Source organism: Protomyctophum parallelum, assembly GCF_964188405.1.
Source record: "Protomyctophum parallelum genome assembly, chromosome: 11".
Lineage (NCBI taxonomy): Eukaryota > Metazoa > Chordata > Actinopteri > Myctophiformes > Myctophidae > Protomyctophum > Protomyctophum parallelum.
This window is the reverse complement of record NC_139707.1, coordinates 17,036,213-17,057,342: the sequence shown is the minus strand read 5'-3', so window position 1 is coordinate 17,057,342 and position 21,130 is coordinate 17,036,213. Positions and strand designations below refer to the sequence as shown.

General features: G+C 41.6%; 2 protein-coding genes across 2 annotated transcripts in view; one reads left to right on the top strand and one right to left on the bottom strand.

Annotated features, from left to right (window-relative positions):
- Positions 1 to 379: 379 nt before the first annotated feature.
- On the top strand, positions 380 to 8,001 carry gpr143 (G protein-coupled receptor 143; the record flags this gene model as incomplete). Its single annotated transcript, XM_083776412.1, has 9 exons — positions 380 to 655; positions 2,166 to 2,278; positions 2,794 to 2,888; positions 3,788 to 3,880; positions 5,150 to 5,259; positions 5,649 to 5,757; positions 6,070 to 6,187; positions 6,527 to 6,782; positions 7,898 to 8,001. Exons 1-9 carry the CDS (start codon positions 400 to 402, stop codon positions 7,999 to 8,001), a joined length of 1,254 nt encoding a protein of 417 aa, XP_083632538.1. The 5' UTR covers positions 380 to 399.
- Positions 8,002 to 9,611: 1,610 nt separating this feature from the next.
- The window catches only part of tbl1x (transducin beta like 1 X-linked), a 40,933-nt gene continuing 29,414 nt past the window's right edge, over positions 9,612 to 21,130 (bottom strand). Inside the window, exons 3-15 of the mRNA XM_083776509.1 lie at positions 19,865 to 20,010; positions 19,073 to 19,292; positions 16,893 to 17,025; positions 16,301 to 16,442; positions 15,684 to 15,747; positions 15,460 to 15,557; positions 15,264 to 15,324; positions 14,949 to 15,070; positions 13,421 to 13,495; positions 13,201 to 13,328; positions 11,739 to 11,904; positions 11,552 to 11,653; positions 9,612 to 11,251 (exon numbers count right to left, since the gene is read on the bottom strand). Of these exons, the coding sequence (XP_083632635.1) occupies positions 11,225 to 11,251; positions 11,552 to 11,653; positions 11,739 to 11,904; positions 13,201 to 13,328; positions 13,421 to 13,495; positions 14,949 to 15,070; positions 15,264 to 15,324; positions 15,460 to 15,557; positions 15,684 to 15,747; positions 16,301 to 16,442; positions 16,893 to 17,025; positions 19,073 to 19,292; positions 19,865 to 20,010 (1,484 nt within the window). The 3' untranslated portion in view covers positions 9,612 to 11,224. The remainder of the gene's footprint in view (positions 11,252 to 11,551; positions 11,654 to 11,738; positions 11,905 to 13,200; positions 13,329 to 13,420; positions 13,496 to 14,948; positions 15,071 to 15,263; positions 15,325 to 15,459; positions 15,558 to 15,683; positions 15,748 to 16,300; positions 16,443 to 16,892; positions 17,026 to 19,072; positions 19,293 to 19,864; positions 20,011 to 21,130) is intronic.

The following is a 21,130-nucleotide window of genomic DNA, read 5'->3' as shown; positions in this document are numbered from 1 at the left end:
CGATTGATAAATAAATAATAGGCATTCTTAGCTGTCAGGGAAATAGCTATGGCCTATAGCTACAGTATAAAATTAGACATAAATCATATAGGCCTATATATGCACAATCATTGGCGCACTGAAGTGAACCATACTGTAAACATTCTTAAAAAGATAGCTTGGTGCATTTGCCCATAATTAAATAGCCCACTTTAAAGTAAACCTTACCCACACACAAGGCTTTGTCGGCTCCTTGTAGTGAAGGCATAGTTTTTAGGCCGTGACTGCAAGGATTAAATGAAAGCACATGATGACTCAACCCGTGATTTCTCTGAGAGTTAGGCCATGGAGTGCACTCAACTTTCTTTCTTCGCTTTACTTTTCCTTCTGACACGGTAGCCTATTTTCTTGCAGTCCATAATGGCATCCCCACGGCTGGAGACATTCTGCTGCCCAAACCGAGACGCAGCAACGGACTTTGTCATTTCTTTTCAACCTCTCTTGTTTGGCGCGTTATGTATTGGCAGCGCATGTCTGAGTTTAATATTTACTATAGTGCAAATTTTACCTAAACGCAAGGGTTACAGAAGACTAGGGCACTACCCCCTTCCAAAGCCTGCGTCGTCGTCACGGATATTATTCATCATCAGTATATGTGATATATTGGGATGTACAGGTAAAAGAAAAACTATAACTCTTTGGCAATTGGCATACATCCAAACTGCATGCGTTCATGCGTATTGATGGAGGCACTGCAGGCACTAATTAGACTAGCTGCTAGCTAGGCCTATTCATTCCATGATTGTTTTTAATGTGAAAACGAAGACGATCTTTGTTTGTTTAGTTAGCATACTTTCCCGTTTCTAGACAGATGTAATTGTTTTTTCTTATAGCCTATATAATAATCTCTGTGTTAGTTTGTCCACACATTTTGTGTCAGACATAAACAACTCAATGATTTTATATTGTGTTGTAAATATGTGTAGGCTATTTTCTTCAACCGTAACATATTATATATATGTATATTGTATCTTTTCCCTTTTTTGCTTCCCATATGATGAATTTAGCTACATAGAAATGTCTATTTGTATGTCTCTAAATGTTTGTATGTCTTTAAATGTTTTGATGAATTGAACAATGTGGACCCTGTTGTAAACAAGTGTAATGCTTAATTGGGTCGTCCACTCACAGTTGACAGTCTTTGTATTGAGTTTGTGCTTAAAATGTACTGTAAATTCTACAAACTGTTAATAAATATTTCAATCAATCAATCAAAAAAGGTATTAGCCTATGTTTTTATTATTATTATTATTATTATTATTATTATTATTATTATTATTATTATTATTATTATTATTATTATTATTATGACATTTGGGCCAGCTTTATGTGGCATGCTTCCACTGCTTTAAGGCTAAAACACACAATGCATGTCAGTAATCCCAATGAAGCCGTGTTTCAAAGAGGACAGACGGGGCCTTTGTAAAGTCATAGCCTACTGCTGGGGGCCTACTTTGTACAAACAGTTACATTATTACGATATAATTACCATTATGAATTAGCCTACTACAAAACTGGAAAATGTAATCAACATTGTTTCCATCTATATATAGACCGTCTTTTTACATTCACATTAGCATTTTCAAATGATATGTATAGGCTATTCATTTCAACAAAACTCACTTTTGTAGCTACCTGAAAGGAGATGCTGAATTAAAGTAACACTGAACATGTTTTGTAGTCCCTGATGCCCTATTTCCACTTGACACATTTTACATTGAAATGCACAGCATGTAAACATCATCTGAAGTTCCTGAGACATCTCATACTTTCCCAAGTCTTACAGCAATCCAGCTGGAACTTGACGTAGGAAACGGGGAAAAAATCTAACAAAGCAAGCATATACCTTGGGGCTTCGTATTTCCATTACATCCAATTTCAATTAAAAGGATTCCATGACAGAATCAAGTTAACAGAGCTCTTAATAACACAGATGACCAACAACTTTATGTGCTTCAGTGTTAATTGTTACCAGACATGCCTTGAAATGCACCCCATCCATCCCCTCCAGGATTTTCCTCCTTTGTGTTTACATTCTTCCATCTTTTACTCACACTTGAGTTCGTTGACAAGTGAGATTTGAAGCAGAGATTGTACGTTTATTGTGTGTTTATTTTCCTCCCCAGGTATTATTTTGCGGTCATCCATCTGGCTGGGTCTTCCTAACGTCATTGACAGCATCTCAATGGCCAACAGCACTGACGTGTTGTTCCCACAGGTCTTCTGTGTTGGGAGTTCAGTATGTATGCTGTACTTTCATAATGCTTTACAGTACACTAATGATGAGCAGTTCAACAACAGTGAAGTCTGCATCTGTGAGATATGCAAATCACAGTCCAAGGGAAAGCAGAACATATTTATTTATAATATTAGACAGCTTTTTTCATGACAGGTACTGATTAAAAAACATTGAAGAATATAGTAAATAAGTAATTTCTCACGCAGATATCTCAAGCATAGACCTACTGTAAGTTTGATGTGTTTACTGTTAAGTTTGATCTTCGAGACCATGTTGAATTCCTGAACCCATAAATAACACTCAACAAGGACTATTTTAAGAAACTTTATTTATTATAATTATTCATTTGTTAGTAATGAAACAATACAGGTACATATGAGAACTAAATACAGCACATATATCAGATATGACATCTGTGAATCAGTTCTATCTCTCCCTATATTTTGTTTCTTCGTGGACTATATGGAGTACAATGTTGTACTTTGGGTTGACTGACTCTGATCTATTTCTGGCAGATGTGGATCCAGCTGTTCTTCAGTGCGTCCTTCTGGTGGACCTTCTGCTATGCTGTGGATGTCTTCCTAGTGGTGAAAAGATCTGCAGGAATCAGGTGCCCGCAAATGTGTCCCACTTTTGCCATGTGTCCCTACAACATCAACATCACTCCTGTCCTGTTATATGGAGGCACACGTTACCCCTGATAGGCATAACAAATATTGGTATAAATTATTCAACTCACAAAAGGCACCCTAGAAAATTACAGATATATCTGTCTCTCACAAACCCTCTATCCCTCTCTGTGTTTTCACTAGGCCTACCCCATTTGAAACCCATTTGGGTGTTGACATTCAGAAAGCAATTTAACAAGTTGCACGGGAAAACAGCTTTGCTTTAAAGCAGGCCGTTGGGCGATGCATCATGTAGTTTGGACTGCTGCTTCACATGCTGTTGAAATAAGTTCATGATGCAAATTCAGCCAATCAGTATTTTATTTGGTAACAGGTACTTTTCCATCTCGCCCCACTACTCTACGCTGTAAATAACCAAACATAATTCATGTTTGTGATTATATAAAATCCTATTAATTTATCATTGTTAAGTTCACTCTGTGAGTCTGTATATCCACGGGCATAATAGCATGATGATGCCATTACAAAACATGGGCTACATGGAAGAAATGTGTTTAATAAAACGAAATTAACTGCTAGAAGGTCCTAAATTAACTTAATTAAGCAGTCACCGTCTCTATCATGTTATTCTTTCTTAATTTTACAGAGTATAGAGATCGACTACTATACAATCAAATACATCTGTATACAAGATCATTTCAGATTTCAGAGAAGGAGGGAAATACTAAATTAACTGTTAACTACATTAAAACATTTCGCGGGGGTTGGTGGGTGAGTCGTATGGTACTTTTAATTTGCAAAGAGAACCAAGCCCAGCTGTATTATTATGTGTTATAAGAGCTGTAGACAAGTCTCATGACTGGTTTGTCTCCCCCATCAGCACCATCATCCTTTATCACATGATCACATGGGGTCTGGCTGTGTTGCTGTGTGTGGAAGGTGTGACCATGCTCTACTACCCATCTATTTCCGAGTAAGTGTTCAGCCTGGAGGGCTTTCATACATACAGAAAAGCTTTTGTAATGCTCCAAGTATTTGTTTCACAGCAGGCAGGACATACAACGTTTCGACCGGTATTGGTCTTTTTCAAGTATGCTTGAATATTTCAAGTATATTGCAAGTATATTGCTTTTCTTCATGATATCTGTTAGTTTAACAGTGGCTCAGCACCAGGATCGGAGGATGTGCGCTGTTCTATTTTATTCCTTCTCTTTCATACATACACCATTTATCTTTAGCCATGTGCAACATTTTGCTTGTTGTTGGCGTGCCGAATGGGAAGGGACGGGACCCACCAATAGCCGGCAATCGCCACCTGATGATTTTTCCCCCTAACTCAAGTATAACCTTGAATATAGCCTTTCAATGCACCCTGGTCTCACCCAAACAAGATTAAATAGCACGCATTGGCATTTCTGTACATACAGTACACGCCTAGAAAACCCCAAAATCTTTACATATTACTATGAAATCCTCCCCATAGACTATGACGGAGGGAGGGGCGCCGTCTCCACCGAACTCGAAAGACACCACCGAGCGTGCTGAAGCGCGCAAGTTGCCATGTCGAGCGTTATGAAGTTCGGTAGAGCCGACTCAGCCCGTCCAAGTTGTAACCCAATAGCACAGAATCGGAAATAGTGTCAAGTGTCTTGAGTGTACAGGGTTTGATGAGGTCAGATCAACATATGGAATGTCAGAACAGGTCAGCTCCATATATGGAGATCTAAGGGTGGCAGCGGGGGCAGTGTCTTGAGTGTAAAGGGTTTGATGAGAGCCCAGTTAAGGCCGGGCCTTAATTTTCGGGCCTGATGAGAACTCTAGTGTGGCAGCAGGGCAGTGTCTTGAGTGTACAGGGTTTGATGAGGGCCTTCATTTTTGGGCCTGTTGAGAACTCACGTGATGTCACAAGGGTGAGTTGACCAACCAACCAACCAACCAACCAACTGACTGACGAGAATTGCACGTTTTCATAGTAAATGCGACCTACGATCGTAATAATAACAACATATAATATAATAGTGCTGTGGAAATAATAATAAATAATAAATAAAAAGTCTGAAGTCTTTACAGTGATATTGTTGGTCAATATTCATCTAATAATCATCCATCCCAGCATATAAAATGGAAAGGCGGGTGGCATAGTCATATGATTATAGGCAAGAAGAATTGGTTCTACTGTATGTTCTAAGTTCACGTGGTTAAAACATGATGTGTAATATCATCCACTGTTGCTCTGCTGTAGTTGTGAAGACGGCCTCCAACATGCCATACCCCACTACGTCACCACCTACGGCCCCATGCTGCTGGTCCTCCTGGTCAACCCTGTGCTGTTTGCCCGTACCACATCCGCAGGTAAGTACCCCACTTGCATGTGTGGAGGTTTTCTGGATCAAAAAGGATGTTGAGGTACATTGTAGAACTGCTATTCTCGTCAAATGTTTGCCTGTTATTGAGATGCTAGAGATAAAACACACAGGTCGTGGTCAAGTAGCTCTCTGGGGAGTCTGTGTCATAGGACAAAACAGTACATACCAGCCCTGCATGCCATGGCATCTTGATTCTGTAATATTCACTCAGCAGAACAAAACATAAGGCCATAGGTGAACAACATCATAACAAGAGAGTAGGGTCTTACCTAACAGTGAATACTGTATAATGTACAATTCCACAAAATGTCTGTATACAAACAATTACACGTTCACGAGCAGCGAATAACCACCATACTCATCTTCTCCATTTAGTGACGTCTTTGTTAAAAGGTCGTCAAGGAATCTACACAGAGAATGAGAGACGCCTGGCCACAGAGATAAAGATACGGTTCTTTAAAATCATGCTGGTCTTTTCTATCTGGTATGTTATGTTCCTTTTTCAGGAAAGAAAAGTGTATAAAATAGGCTTAGCGTATTCTTGATTGGCTCTTTTTGTATTTTTTAAACATCAAGTATTACCTCTGGTGTAACTGTGGAAACATTATTAGTAAACATGTACTGAAGGGCTGCTCAATTTCTTGCAATAAAGTAAAAATTGTCTTTTTGAAAATTGCTATCACTGACAACAAAAAGATTCAGCATGTTTTTTGTACAAAAGGGATTATTTCAAGTAAATTTCAGTTAGTGTCATCTAAAAAGAAAAAACAACCTCTGTCTGAACTGATGTTTTTAGCTGGGTGCCCAATATTATCAACGAGAGCCTGCTGTTCTTCCTGGAAATGCAGCCAGACTTGAAAGACAGCAGCCTGAGGAACATAAGGAATGCAGCCCTCATCACGTGGTTCATCATGGTGGGTCACAGCTTGAGCATATCCATTATCTGACTTTTGGTGGCTGCATAATCCTGATTATAATCAGGAAATAATTGTTTATAATAATTTAAAAAAAGCAGATATATGAGCTCACAACCCGTTGCGACAGGTTCTAGCTTGGCTAAAATGTATTTAAATAGTTCTCAGACAACACAAATAAATTACCCACATAAAAACCCCAGGAAAGTGTTTCTTTACTCCCAAACATAATTAAAATAAGATCTGCTTGCAGTGAAGTGGCCCTATAAGTGGGTAAATAAAATTCAGTTTGTGTGTTTTCTATTAAAAAGTAATATAAATTGTTTCATAATGTCTCAGGGGATCCTGAACCCAATGCAAGGCTTCCTCAACACCTTGGCTTTCCATGGCTGGACAGGCTTCGATGTGGACTTCAGCCTGCAGAGGCGGAGGGAGCTGGCCTGGGACTCGGCCTCCACGTCAGTACCCAATACAGGAGGTTATAACCCTATGGTGGGGTCCACTCTGCTCTATCAGAGCCATGTTCAGGAAGCCAAGAAGGAAATGACCGGCAACGGGCAGCCACCCTCTGATGCCATCAGTGTCCACTCAGAAGGTAATGGGCATGGCAGGGGTGATGACAGTGTCAGCTCCCCTGTATATCAGGGTTGGTAGAGTCCAGTCCTGTCACACTGACCACCAACCCCACCAGCACCACCACCACCACCATCATAGTCATCACCATCACTATCATCATCTACAGTACATGGTATCACTCAAAGCTGTTGCTAGACTGCCTCTTGTTATTATCAAGTTTGTGTTTTCTTATAGTTGAGGCTTTAATCCTCCAGTAGTTGGGTACTATACTTTGGTCCGACATACCATTGGTCCGATCGACTACCTACCCCAAACCCTCACCCTAACCATAACCGTGAGCACGGGGCAGCACACCTAAACCTAACCCCCAACCCTATCCCGAGTCGGACCAATGCTCCTTCGAACCAATGATATGTCGGACCAAAGCATGCAAAGATTAGAGAAGTATTTTAAGTTGTGATAATGTAGGTGTGATGGTAAAGATTAGAAGAGACTTGACCATGGTACTGTAATATTGTATGCAACATAATAGTGTAAGTATTAATTTGCTAATGTTATTTTAGTTGACTGGAATTTTGTATGATGCTGCTAAGCTAATATGCAGAGAGCAATGGGAAAGTGTTTACTTCCCATGTGAGATTCACTATCAGCATATTCATATTTATACTCATTCTGGAGAAAGAGGGCAACATATGAAATGTATTTTGGGATAACTTTGTATGGTTTTGTACCATTTCTCCCCTAGTGGTATTTGTATGTTCCTGTGCACCACAATTAAATGTTCTGTGACAATATTCAGGTACCTTGCATTGATAAATCACTCTGAAATAAAGATCGGCTTTCAAGGCATTTGTTTCTTGTTTATCAGTATAGCCCTGAGTATCATAAACTCAACTGAAATTGAGATTATATGTGGTGGCAAAAAAAAAGTGCTACTAGTAAAAGCACAACTAACTGTATAGTCATGATTTATTCACAAAATGCAAATTCCCAAAATACATTTGGTTAGATTTGTCGGTGAAGAGTATGTCTTTAACAGTAGCAGTTAATCAAACAAGGTGTTTTATGACAAGAAAGCAATAGAATCTAAGTAGTCATCCAGTAATTTCCTCCTATTTTGTCTTGCTACTGTAGGTTCAGAGTCTAGTACAATTGAAATCCACATTTCCAGTGAACTACGAGACTATGAAGATGTAGGCGCAGATGCAGGATCCATGGAGAACTCTGTGAGACAATAAAGGGGACAAAATCTGCTTCAACTGCCAGCCTCCAAAAGTCTCTGTTGTATGTCCTGGATCTCATCAGATACACCGTTTTAGCTAAATAAAAGCCTGGAGATTATTAAAAGAATCGCTGGATCATTTTGTAAAGTAGCATAGTTTTTGGGCAGTCAGATGGTTTTGATATTGCATTAGTCAACATTATGAATTACATAAGGACTCTTTTCAACCTGATGCATTCAATAAAATGATCATTGGATTTGTGTTATGCATTCAATAGAATGAACATTGGTTTTCTGTTATACATTCAATACAATGAACATTGGCAATGGTTTTGAACACTGATTTTGTTATTTTATGCAGGTTTTGAGCTATACATTGAATACAGTGAACATAGATTTTGTGTTAAACAGTGCACATTGGTATTTGTGTATTCACAGTTAAGTAGCCTCCAGTTTTGTTCGATGTATTCAGTGAAGTAGCTCCTTGTTACCCTCATGTAACAGGGTCACAATATTTAAATGATTTAGTTTGAATTACAGATGTGCAGCTTTCTACCATGTATTTTTACTGCATAAATCTATTTTATTAAATATTAAATATAAAGAGCATTTCTTAAAAGGTTTTGTTGGTGACACGGTTCCTTGATGCTTGAACTCTGCTTGGATTGTTCTCGTAGACCAATAAATTCAAGAATGGATTTATACCCTGGTCAGGACCATATGCAAGAGTTTACTGCCATGTACAGTACATTGACACCTTACGGTTAATGATTACACTGATCATTACATGTTTGAATTATAATTCTCCATTAGGACACATTGATGTTCTCAGTTGTCATCACAATAATCCGCTGCTTAGCAATAATACACTCAAAGCTGTGATATAGCGCATCCGTCATACCTTGGCTAGGGACTTTTAAAGGCACTTTTGTCATGCCAACACCACCACACCACACACAACACCAAAGCCTCGCATGTAGCCTATCATTACTTAGCCAAGCTATAAGGCTAATAAACTAACAATAATACAAATATACAAGACACAGCCATTGTTTTCTAATATCAAAATAGAGTGATTTATTTCAGACATTGACTTCATTGTTTTGTCTTGGAAATAGGTGACCACACCCTAGACCAGGGCAAGAGAGAGACAGCAGTGCTGTCACAGCACTTATTCCACACTGGGCTTCTCAGCATGCCAAGATGGCTACCAACCACAGCCCAATTCTCAGTCTGACACAGACAATAATGGCTCTCAGCAAACAAAGGAGTCAGACAATGGCAAGCATCCATCAACGTCCGATTATGACGTAATAAACAAAAACAAACAAAAACAAAACAAAACAAGAATAAGCCTGGACTTTCCATTTTTTAGCAAAATCTTATAAGCTGAACACAACATAATATGAAAAAGTGCACTTCACATTTTTCTAAGACTTAACTGAAAGAGAAAGCAACAGAAACAAAAAGGCATATCAAAGTGGTGGCATGTTAGTTTGAAGATACTGCTTATACATAGACCCCAGTAAGCACACATACTGCACACTATTAAAGCTCAGCCCACAATATAGGCTTTTTCAAATCGGAATAAAAATCTGATCATTAGGTGGCACCCTGACCCCAAGTAAACCAACCATAGACGTTTTAAGAACAGCAGGACCTTTTTTGCCTGACCATCTTCATGGTCATAATGTGCGCTGGATTTTCAGTAGACTGATCCAGGGAGGGCGCCACAATGATAAACATCCTTGTTACAGGTGGACACCCATGTTACAGTATACATGTAGTCCTTAATTAGTTTGCAGAATGAGGTCAATGCTATCAAGTGGGACGCATAGTGGGTGCTACTCGCCTCCTGCTCAGACATGTCACACATACAATTCTGCATTGATTCCTTCACAGGTGCACAGTATTAATTTAACTTTAAAATTGGACTTTTCTGTGCATGGTTTAACAGGAACTGTGTCATCATCTTCAATAATAGGTTGTAAACGTAAAGCAATGGGCCAAAGCACAAACCTGGGATGACTATTAAGAATAATAATCTTTAGCAAGTTCAGCAGGCAATTCCACAATATGCAGATAACAAGGCCTAGGTCTCTCCCATGGTGGTCGACAGAACACTGATCAATGCAGAAAAACAAATGTACCTCATTTTGCTGTCACGCCAACCACCTGTAACTGACTGGATATACTGATTTGATATACCATTTACATGATTTGTGAAGTTTAACATACATTGTGACAATATGATACCGCCCTGACATACACTTAATTTTAAAAGTTTTTGTAATGGCATATCAGCAAAGAAAATAGTTGAGAGCTCTAGCCAGTATAGAGCCTCTACAGAATGACATAAAAGTGTACTATATATAAACACATATACACAGTATATAAGTCTGTGTATTTATCTAATTTACATATCTTTACATTCATTAAATTTACATCCGTAAAGGGAGAAAATTCTCTTATAAACCACACATTTCACATCAGGCTGACATGTCAGCAACATGACCTTTTCTGTTTCCCGAGTTAACTGAACGTTTTTACACTTACAAGGCTAGTTCTTGGCAGTTTTGTCTCCTGCTGACCTTTGCGGTTTACAAATGTGAGCTAAGAACTACCTCATAGCGGCACATCAGCATCCTGTCAACAGAGGATGCCAGTGTATCACTAACAAATGTTACTTTCACCATGTCTTTTTTTATTTTTTTAACATGAGGTAACATTTTCCTGGAGAATTTCTAAAAATGCAACCTTTCTTTCATAAGGTGTAGCCTAAACATCACCAAACACTGCTGTGCTTCACTCATACCATAGATACATAAAGCCACATCTAGCATTTTTGCCCACAGCCAGGTAACAGCAGGACCAGTGGCGCTGAGGAATTGTGGCACCTCCTGATTAGAAACATATGAAAACCTGGCTGAGCCAAGGGAGTAGGACTTATAGTCCGACCCTGTGGATATTCTGAGCCGATCTTGATTACGGATCTCAAAAAGGAGTGTGCACAATATTAGACCACACAAATGATCATTAGCACTCGAACCAGCTATACACTAGCTGGTTTTGGTTTCTTGGAGGCTGCTGCTGGCTGTCATGCGGTTTATGTCCTGTGAGGGTCATCTTACACCGCAAGTAATTATAGCCCTCCTTGAGCAATGAAAGTGTCTGCTGATGTCAGAAGGCAAGTTTTGCTGCACATTCCAGAATTCGTGTTGAAGGGTTCAATCAGGGCGCTATTTTCTGAGATCAAGCACACATACCTAGAGGGCAAAGATAGCAGAATAAACAATTAAATTAACATCATATGGAATCGGTTGAATTCCAAATAAACTTGACAGTTATAATTTATCAATATTCTTTCGTGAGAAAAGAGCATAATATGCAAACTCAGATCTGTGCAGAAGCCGGTTAATACATACAAGTCATAATGCCTGTGGTCTTTAATTAATTAATTAATTAGCTTTAATTAATTAAAACAAAGTTTCATCAACTCCTTTTTAGAATTATTGTTTTATCAAAGTAAATGAAATAAGCTGCATGGGAGAACGGCCATGACTTACAGAGCCATCTGAAGCACTAGCACCGACTTTGTCCCCTGTGCTGTTCCAGCAGACCTCGAAAATCCCACCGGTTCCCCTGTAGCTGTGCACCAACGCTCCAGTCTGAAAGCGTAGCACAATGCATTAATGACCCACTCAGCTGTCAACGTGCAGAATGCCACAGTTTGAATCCCACTCGGAGACTCACCGTGGTGTTCCAGATGTGCACACACTTGTCGAAGGAGCCACTGGCCAGGTGCTTGCCGTCAGGGCTGAAGGCCACACTGTAGACAGGTTCCTGGTGCTTTGTCAGTGTGTGGATACACACACCCCGCTCCACGTCCCAAAGGCGAACGGTCGAGTCAAAAGAGGCGCTGTAGATATAAGAAACACGTTAAAATATTAGCGTTGTCCGGGTTTTTGCACACACACACACACACACACACACACACACACACACACACACACACACACACACACACACACACACACACACACACACACACACACACACACACACACACACACACACACACACACACACACACACACACACAGTGTAGCAGCAGAGCAGACTAACGGTTTTCGCTGCAGGTTTCCTATTTAAATAGCAATAGATTTTAGAAATAATTTTTGGGGCTATTGCTTTAATCTTTCAGTAAATCTCCCCATAATTTCACCGCCATTGTGAATCAAGCAAATCAACCCTGAACACAAAGCAACTCATTACCCTTTATCACATGATGTTACTTGTGACAGCAATGCAGCTCTGCCTCCCGGTCTTCACTGGCTGAGCCGTTAAGTCATTAGTTTCAGGACCTCTGGCCTCAACTGATGTCTCTTCCTGGCCTTTTCAAAGCCAGCAGAAGAGAAATTTGTAAATGCTTTGGTTCACGTTGCCCTTTTCTTTTAATTATGTTGTATTAAACTATGCCACCATCCTTTCCTTTCCACTCACCAACACAACGCATTGGAGTAATGTGGTCACCGTCTATGTTTTGTCCCAGAGCTGTGCCGTTACATTTTAAAGCGTTTAAAATATTATTATATCTTTCATCAACTTCTATGTGAGTCAAGGACTGCCAAAATACTACCACACAAAATGTTGCCATTTTTGGCAAAAACTAAAACTAAACCTTTGTGAGTGAGACACAGTGAACATCTGTCACTGTGAAGACTGACACTGTTGAAAGCATGTGATAATGAATTGCTGCATTGCAACGATATTAATAGACAAGTCAAAACGACTTGAAATATTGGAGGTAATTAAAAGTTTATGGCTTATAGTGGCATTTACTTAAGATTACCAAATGCCTTACAAGTCGTGCCAATGAAGGCGGTTTAATATCCACAGTGATATGTATCCACATACGCTGGGATGTCAGGGATGGTAGGAAAATGGATACATTTATACACATGTGCACGCCTGGGTCAGGGGTTTATGGCTGTGGGCCACTGAGATTTACTAGCACTGCGTAAGCTGCCTGGGACCTGACTTCCTTTGAATGTCGGGGCCCCGACAAGAATCCCTTTCAGAGATCCACACGCAAATACTGGCACACATACACCTTCTGCCCCGGGGCGCACAAACCATAACACTGTCTCAAAGCTCAAAGACACGTGGGTGGGCCTTGTACGACTCTGTATGGCGGTGTAGCGCGATATCCCACCTAGCCAGCATGATGTTGCAGTTGGGGTTGTTGGTTGCAGGGCCAGTGGGGCTCCACTTAATAGTGTAGATCTCTTTGCTGTGAGCTTGGAGGTCGTGGACGCTGGTGTCCTGCTTCATACTCCAGATCTGTACAAGAGACGGAAAAGAGCAAATATGACATGAAAAACTAATCATCACCTGCGTTGGTTGCCCATTACTACTCCTTTGTTTGGACTTACCTTTAAGGTCATGTCATCTGAGCAGGAGGCAAGTAGCATCCCCGATGGGTCCCACTTAATAGCGTTGACTTCATTCTGCAAACACAATTAAATACCCTCTATTATTGTCTCCACCAGGTCCGTGTGTGTGTGTGTGTGTGTGTGTCTGTCTGTCCGGCTATTACCAGCTAATCTCCAGCACCGTAAACCGGTCGGTGCCAAATTTTGCACGCACACTCCCTGGATGCCAACGATGATGCCCACATTTTCCAGAACGGCCTGTTATAGCACCACCAGGAGGCCGACTTTTGAAAAACATTTTTTGATATTACTCCTCCAGATTCTGTCCAAAAATCACGCAAATCATTACACAGTATCTCTATAGTCATAAGATTGGCTTTCAAAGTTTGCAGTATTGGCTTCAAATCATGAACGCAGCGTGCAATTTACATGAAATCTTTCACAGACTTTCCTACTAGGCTGAGGAATATATCCCACCCTTTTCACATTGGCCTGTTATAGCGCCACCAACAGGTGGATTTTTGCAAGCACCACCAGGAGGCCACAACCTGACCTGCACTGGTGGAGACCTGTGCCCAGAAGGGCACTTTATCTAGTCTGCTTCTTTTTTCGTGGCAATTTAGGTTGTATGTAGCAGGAATCACTGTTGATTCACTTGACTACCTAGGGTTGTTAAGTGGACTGTAACTCACGAGTTATCAGAGTTATTACAGCATCAACATCAGTTTAACCACTGTAACCCTATTTTATACTATGCCTATTTGAGAATAGCCAATCTACAAGCGCACACCACATCATGGTGTAATCAAAGCTTTGTGAGCTTGTAAATCTGCCATTTAAAAAAGGTACAACACAAAATTGTCCCTGGCACAAAAACCTTTCAGATGGGGTCAAATATAAATGACAATTGAGAACCCTAAAACCCTGTCCAGACCAAAGATTCGCAACACAACTTGTAACCACTTGCAACAAAATCCTAAAACTGGGTTTTGCCAAACTGACAGGGGAGGCATACTATCATCCGAGGTGCGCTGCGGGTCGGGAGAGGGTTAGGTTTAGGTGTCTGCCCGGGGGAGGTTAGGGTTAGGGTGAGGGAGGAGGTAGGTTGTCGTTCGGACCAATGCTCCGTCGGATGAAAGTACTGCACTCAACTGACAGTCCACACCCAGGCTCATGAGGAGCAGAGATAGTTTCCATTTCCATAGAACCTCAACCTGATATATTTATTGTATATATCGTATATAAAAATATGAAGTATTTGTCTCTCACACAGTGCCAATCAGAGAGAAAGAGAGAGAGAACATACTGCAACTCTGTTTTTTTGTTGGAGTGGCTCTTTAAAACTGCCGTTATATAAATATGTCTAAAACTCTGCCATTGTTTGGTTGTTTACAGTACGCATGGTTTTCCAGAGACAACTGTACACGCTTACCTGTGGTTGAACAACATTGTGCATTGTTTTCGGTGTGCTGCCAATCTCTGGTCTAGACTAGAAACCACAGTTCAAGTGAGACAAGGTGCCGCTTACCGTGTGACCCTGGAAAGTCTTCAGAGGCCGGTCGCTGCCCAGCCGACATACATGGATGCACATGTCTGTGCTGCACGAAGCAAAGGTAGTATTGTTCTGCCAGTCGACATCCAGTGCTGGGGCTGTGGAACATTTAATAATTCATTCATTCAGCGTTGTGAGTTCATGATCACGGTTCACTGGACACTCCTCCCATATTTAGCAGTATGATTTAAGAAGAGCAAAATGGCAGCCGTGTGAATGTGGTCACAGTGAGTGTAGTTTCATGTACATACTGTAGCTCATAGTGCTTATGTCAATGAAAAGCAGTCTTACCTGAATGAAACGGAAACTGCTGTTTGGCCTCTCCCGTGTGCGCATCCCAAATGATTGTCGTCTGAAATTTTTAATTGTTCATGAAGAAGTGCAAATATGGATATAGAATGTGCTCCGAGTCTCTAGAGCACCCACAAATTACTACTTTGGATATACTTGAATTGAATGAATCAACAACAACAAGGTTATTTAGTACCTTATCTACACCGGCACTGAGAATAGAGTTCCCCTTCTTGTTCCACTTCAGTGCAAATATGGGCCCTTTGTGCTGCCCCAAGGTACTCGCCAGGTTCCCTGATGGTTAGGGGACGGATACTTTAGTTCGGAAAATAAACCTTCGCCGTATTATCACAGAGGTGGCATTATTCACAATAACATGAAATGGTGATGACTCATATGCCACAGTAAATGGAAACGTACCATCTTTTGTCCATATTCTGGCAAATCCATCATACGAGCCTGTTGCTAAGAGAGTCCCATCGCTCTGTTGAATGGAACGATAATACAACTTTACTTAACTTCCCTAAATGATCGCACAATCGTACTGCACATGGTACACATTAAATCTGTTTTCCTACGTCTATTGTATTCTGTTTGTTGTAAAATTGTGAGCTTATTGAATTCATGTTAAGCATCTAGAAAAGGGTTTGTCTACTCTACAGTACAGTACAGTATGTATGTCCCCTCAAAAGTAGACCAATCACAGCTACATCCATGACAGTAGTTGTAGTAGTTGAAAATCTATGCATGTAAAAACTAAACAAAAATTCAGCTAACCAGCATTATTTTTCAGCTAACCAGCATTATTTTTCAGCTAACCAGCATTATTTTTCAGCTAACCAGCATTGTTCTTGTGAAGCACCTTAGTTTGTACTTTACTTTGTAATCACTATGACACTGTGATCACTATTTACATTTGGCCAAAAGATACAGTAGAATGTACTGTGTGTAAGAATCTTCTAAGAACCAGTGTCAAACGTCGAGCAGGAATTAACAAAAATGTTCAGAGAAGGACGGAGAGATGACTGGGAACCTACATTCCAGTCCAGTGAGGTGACATCTTTGTTGCTGGGGACATCCTGGCCGCCTTCTCGAATACAGTGGCGCAGCACCAGCTGGGTGGAGCTGGAGTTGTTATTCTCATTTAGGTTCCAGATCCTCGCCGTGGAGTCTCCTGAGCTGAACACAGGACCAACACACCCAGAGAAAGAGTCATTGCCTCACTGGACTATATGAGTCAGTCTGTCAGGACTTGCAAAGGCTGTGAGTGTTAACCACTTAAACCCTACTATTATACTACATTAACTGGAGCCCACCAGGGCTCCATACTAGGCTCCCCTCTATTCCCTCTATGCTAAATATCTTTGCAGTGCGTTGAGAGAGAGACGCGTTGTGAGCTTGTAGATCTGTTATTGTCGCCCAATGATCTCCCCAGGAGGATAGGGTCACTATGGTTTGTGTGGTTAAATAAAGTGAATATTTGTGTGTGAAAGCCCCTGCACGCTACGTACACCTTATTCAAGCAGTGTCCATTACATAATTCAAGGAAATGTACGGAAGGTTCACACATTTCACATCCCATACATTTCAATGTCTCTCTGAATAAAGAAGACCCTCTCTCTTACTTACCCTGAGGCTAGCAGGTCGGTGACGGGGTTCCATGCGCAGATGAACACCTCAGACTCATGGCCTCGGAGCACTATGGCCTTACTGGCAGGTATCTCTACGTCCACATCCACATCCATAGACTCACTGTGGTTATCTGTCCACACATGCACATGAAAAGGCGCACACACACAAACACACAGAAAAGACATGCGAGAGACAGAGAGAGCAAGGGCGAGAGCAAGAGAGAGAGATGCGCACACACAACCAAACACACACACAGACACACACACACACACACACACACACACACATACACACACACACACACACACACACACACACACACACACACACACACAGGTCAGAACAGACAGGGAAATACCAAAAATTATAATTGTCAATTGTCGCATTGACAAATGACAATTAGCCATGATTTATAGTTTGACGTACAACGGTGTCATGCAACAAAAATAGCCGATCTACTGTACAAGCTTGTAGATCTGCTCGTGTATGTTTGTGTGTGTGTGTATGTGACAGTACGATTGGAAAACCGTGACAGTACGATTGGAAAACCATTCAGATTGGAAAAGGTTTCACCGTCGGAGGCACGCAGCCTAAAGGTGACTTGAGCCACGTAAGGCACCACCGAGCAAGCTAAAGCGAGCAAGTCGCCCTGTCGAGTTTGGTAAATTGTGCTTTTCCCCATTCCCACCTAGTGTAGTGAATGTTTATCCACATGAAATGAGCGGCAATGGCCTGGGCCGTGGCTCAGCGGTCCAGGCACCTTGGCTGGTAATCCAGACTGGCAGTGTGCTGTGGGTTCGACTCCAGATCCCGACGGCCTTCACTGCATGTCACCCCCCCCCCCCCCCCCCATCTCTCTCCCCATTTCCTGTCAGCCTACGGTCTATCCCTAAAAAGGCGAAAGCCACAAAAAGAAATGAGCGGTAAGGGACGAGATTTAGCTTGAGTTTTTCAAATCACAGTAACACTGGGAATCCACCAAAAAGGCGTAGTCACAAGCTTTTATTGTGCGTGCAGGTTTGCGCACGAGCGACTGTTCTCACCAAACCTGGCCACAGCGGGACGTCTGGTCAATGCATTTGCACGCAGACAAATTTATTTTCCACTTTTTTCCCCCGAATTGCAATTGTTCAAGGCAATCACGGCATCATCCAAGACAGTCACTGTGGGGAGAAGAAGCAACTATCCTGGGTGGGTGGATGTGTTTTGTCTGTGGTCCTGTGTGAGGTCATTGAAGCAGAACTCCTATGGAGCGGATCCTGTTGCCACCAACACTTTCAAACTGAATATGATCTGCTGACACAGACATCCGCTCGGTTTCCCCTCTTTCGCCTAAGGGTTCACCTGATACACACCTCTACAGTTTCAGCCATTGAACTTAAGAAGAAGCTAAACCGTTACTAATGCCTTCACATACAGTACTGTGAAAACGACACTGTACGGGTGTATCACAACCAAACTAACACACAACTAGGGCTGTCAAAAAGACCATGGTTTTAAAATGACACAATGGTGATGGGCTGGCCAGGGGGAGGTAGTTTAGAGACCAGGATTTTTTTATTTATATTATTTGTATTGAAGTTTAACATTCTGGTACCAATATTCATGATAAATCTACATCAATGAAGTAGCCACATGCAGGTAAAGAGCAGGCGAGGTATCTGGACAAAACAGCTTACCTTTTTTTAAGCCTGCCAAACCAATTTGGTAATTTAATTTCCAGATTCCTGGAGGAATAACTGTGGATGTGATTTCCCTAGGCGTAAAGTGCCCCATTAGCCTACCTATGTATGTACGCTATGATGCAAAGATACAAAGCAAAAACATCCACTCAGGGCACAAAATGGCAATGCACTGAATGCAGCATGTACTTGCCTTTCATTGCCTGGCTGTCTTTCATTTTGCTCTCTTTCTCCATCCTACACACACACATCTACTCATTTTAGTTAGGCAGTATTCTGTACTGTCAGAACAGTGGGTAGATATCAACCACTTATTTTTTAAACCTAATACACACACACCTGTATTAGAGATTCGAGCACAAGGTCAATCAAATGAACCCTGGTGTCTGGGGGGCGAGCATTCAGCAAAAAAACCAAAACAATGCCCTGTGAGCTTGTAGATCGGCTATTTTCACAAAAGAGATTTGGTGTGGAGGGAGAAATGGAGTAACTTACTCATGTTGTAAGTGCCATTCTCCTCCCCGTTGACAGTGGCCTCTCCATTCTTTGGTGTGTTGGGCTGGATGCTGGAGACGGACGCCGCCATGGCACACGCAGCCTGCTGCTGGGCTAGCTTATCGCGGAAGGCCTGCTGCCGCGTCTGCACCACGTCTGGCATCACCGCGTCGATGAGGGACAGTGACTCGATTGGCCGGCCATCAAACACTGTGCCATCCTGTTGATGCAGACAACCGCAAATCAATAAAGGATCGTTGTACCATGCATGTAATGTGACTTTCAATCAGTTTGTTCATCTGGAATCAAACGCCATTGATCTGGAGTCCATTTAAGCAAAGCCTCCCTTGTGGAGTATTATATCCAACAATATGCAAATCTATATAGGTGACAATACATTGTTTATTGTGAGTGAGTGAGAGATTGAGAGAGAGTGTCTGTGACTGTGTGTGTGTGTGTGTCTGTGTGTGTGTGTGTGTGTGTGTGTGTGTGTGTGTGTGCGCGTGCGTGCGTGTATGCGTAAGCGTGTGTATTCCTCGGCAAAGCCAAGAGGGTCTCAAGGGTCAGCTCAAAGTCTCTAACCTGAAATCAAAGACAATATTTGTGCATTTGAACTGTAGCCAACCTCTTGAAATGAGAAATCAATAAGCCTTCCTTTAGCCTGGATTGGTTATTGTTAGAAGGGAGACTATTGATTCCTGTGTGGTACAGATGGGATGGGTGCTATGAGTGTTTTGGGTATCCAGGGGCTTGCATCAAGTACACTCTAGTATCCAGAGGCACTGCTCTCACCTCGTTGATGCTGATCTCTGCCTCCACATACTGGAGGCCTTTCTGCAGGATGGAGATGAGGGCAGCAGGGGGCACTAGTGTCCCATTGATGTTGGACTGGCTGATGTGGCTCTCGATGCCAAAGGTGAATGCTGAGTGAGAGAAACCTGAAAATGAAAAACACATTTGCATTCATTAACCAGAGATTGGGCCGGATGGAGTGTAAACAAAACGCAACACAAACATTCCAACAGGAGCCTCATCACTCTGATTCACATAATTGTTCATGTTGAGGAGAACATTTTGAGCTTTCAAGAAAACATGCCGATGTTGGCATCTCAGAGCTTGCTTGCTTTCTGTCAGCTGATTTCACTCACAACAAAGGAGTAGTGAAATACAGCAGCTACGGTCTCAATAATTCATCTGCACCCTGACAAATAGGTTAGTGTGAATGGCAGTATGGCACGTTGTCACATATGAGGAATGCAAGCAATATGAGGAAGGAAAGCAATATTCTGCATGTCCACTAGAATAGACATCCACAATGGCCTGTTTATATTTCTACATGCCTATAATATAATGCCTACCTACTGTACATAAAAGCCAACTGTGTACAATAAATGACAAAGGCATTTCTTGTGGAATTGACTTGTTTTTATGGCCCTCTATGCCCACTGTCCTGAGAGGGATCCAATGCAATGAATGCAACTGTGGCATAATGGAATCTGAATCCCACTGTGGCTGGAGAAGACTAGACTAATGAACTATTGCCAATACATGTTTTATTGCCCATCCCAATTATTATTAGTATTTGAATAAACCCAACCAGAGTAAGTATTGCCTTAACAGGTCAGCTGAGCCACGTTATGAAAGATGAATCTTAGACATTTTTATCATGCTGGACATTATGACCGGCAGTTGGACCTCTGTACCCAACTGAACACTGATGCAAACAGGACGTTTATGAGTCAGAAATGTAGGAACATGTATGTGTAGGGACTCTGCTTTGTCACAAGATGGGGAACTTTCCTGACATTCCATGTGGTCTGGAGTCTAAACAGCTATTCCGCCCATGAACCGCCCCTTACATCCTACATACAAACTCACATATTTAGTATTAAATCTTGAGCCAGCTAAGCGAACTTCGCAACACACGGCAACTCGCTGGCTTTAGCTCGCTCGATGGTGTCTCACGTGGCTTAAGTTTGCTTGAGATCTCGAGCCTCTGTCGCTGTCTAGTCCATAGAGTAATATATTTAGGTCTAGTCCGCAGTTGTTGTTGGAGGC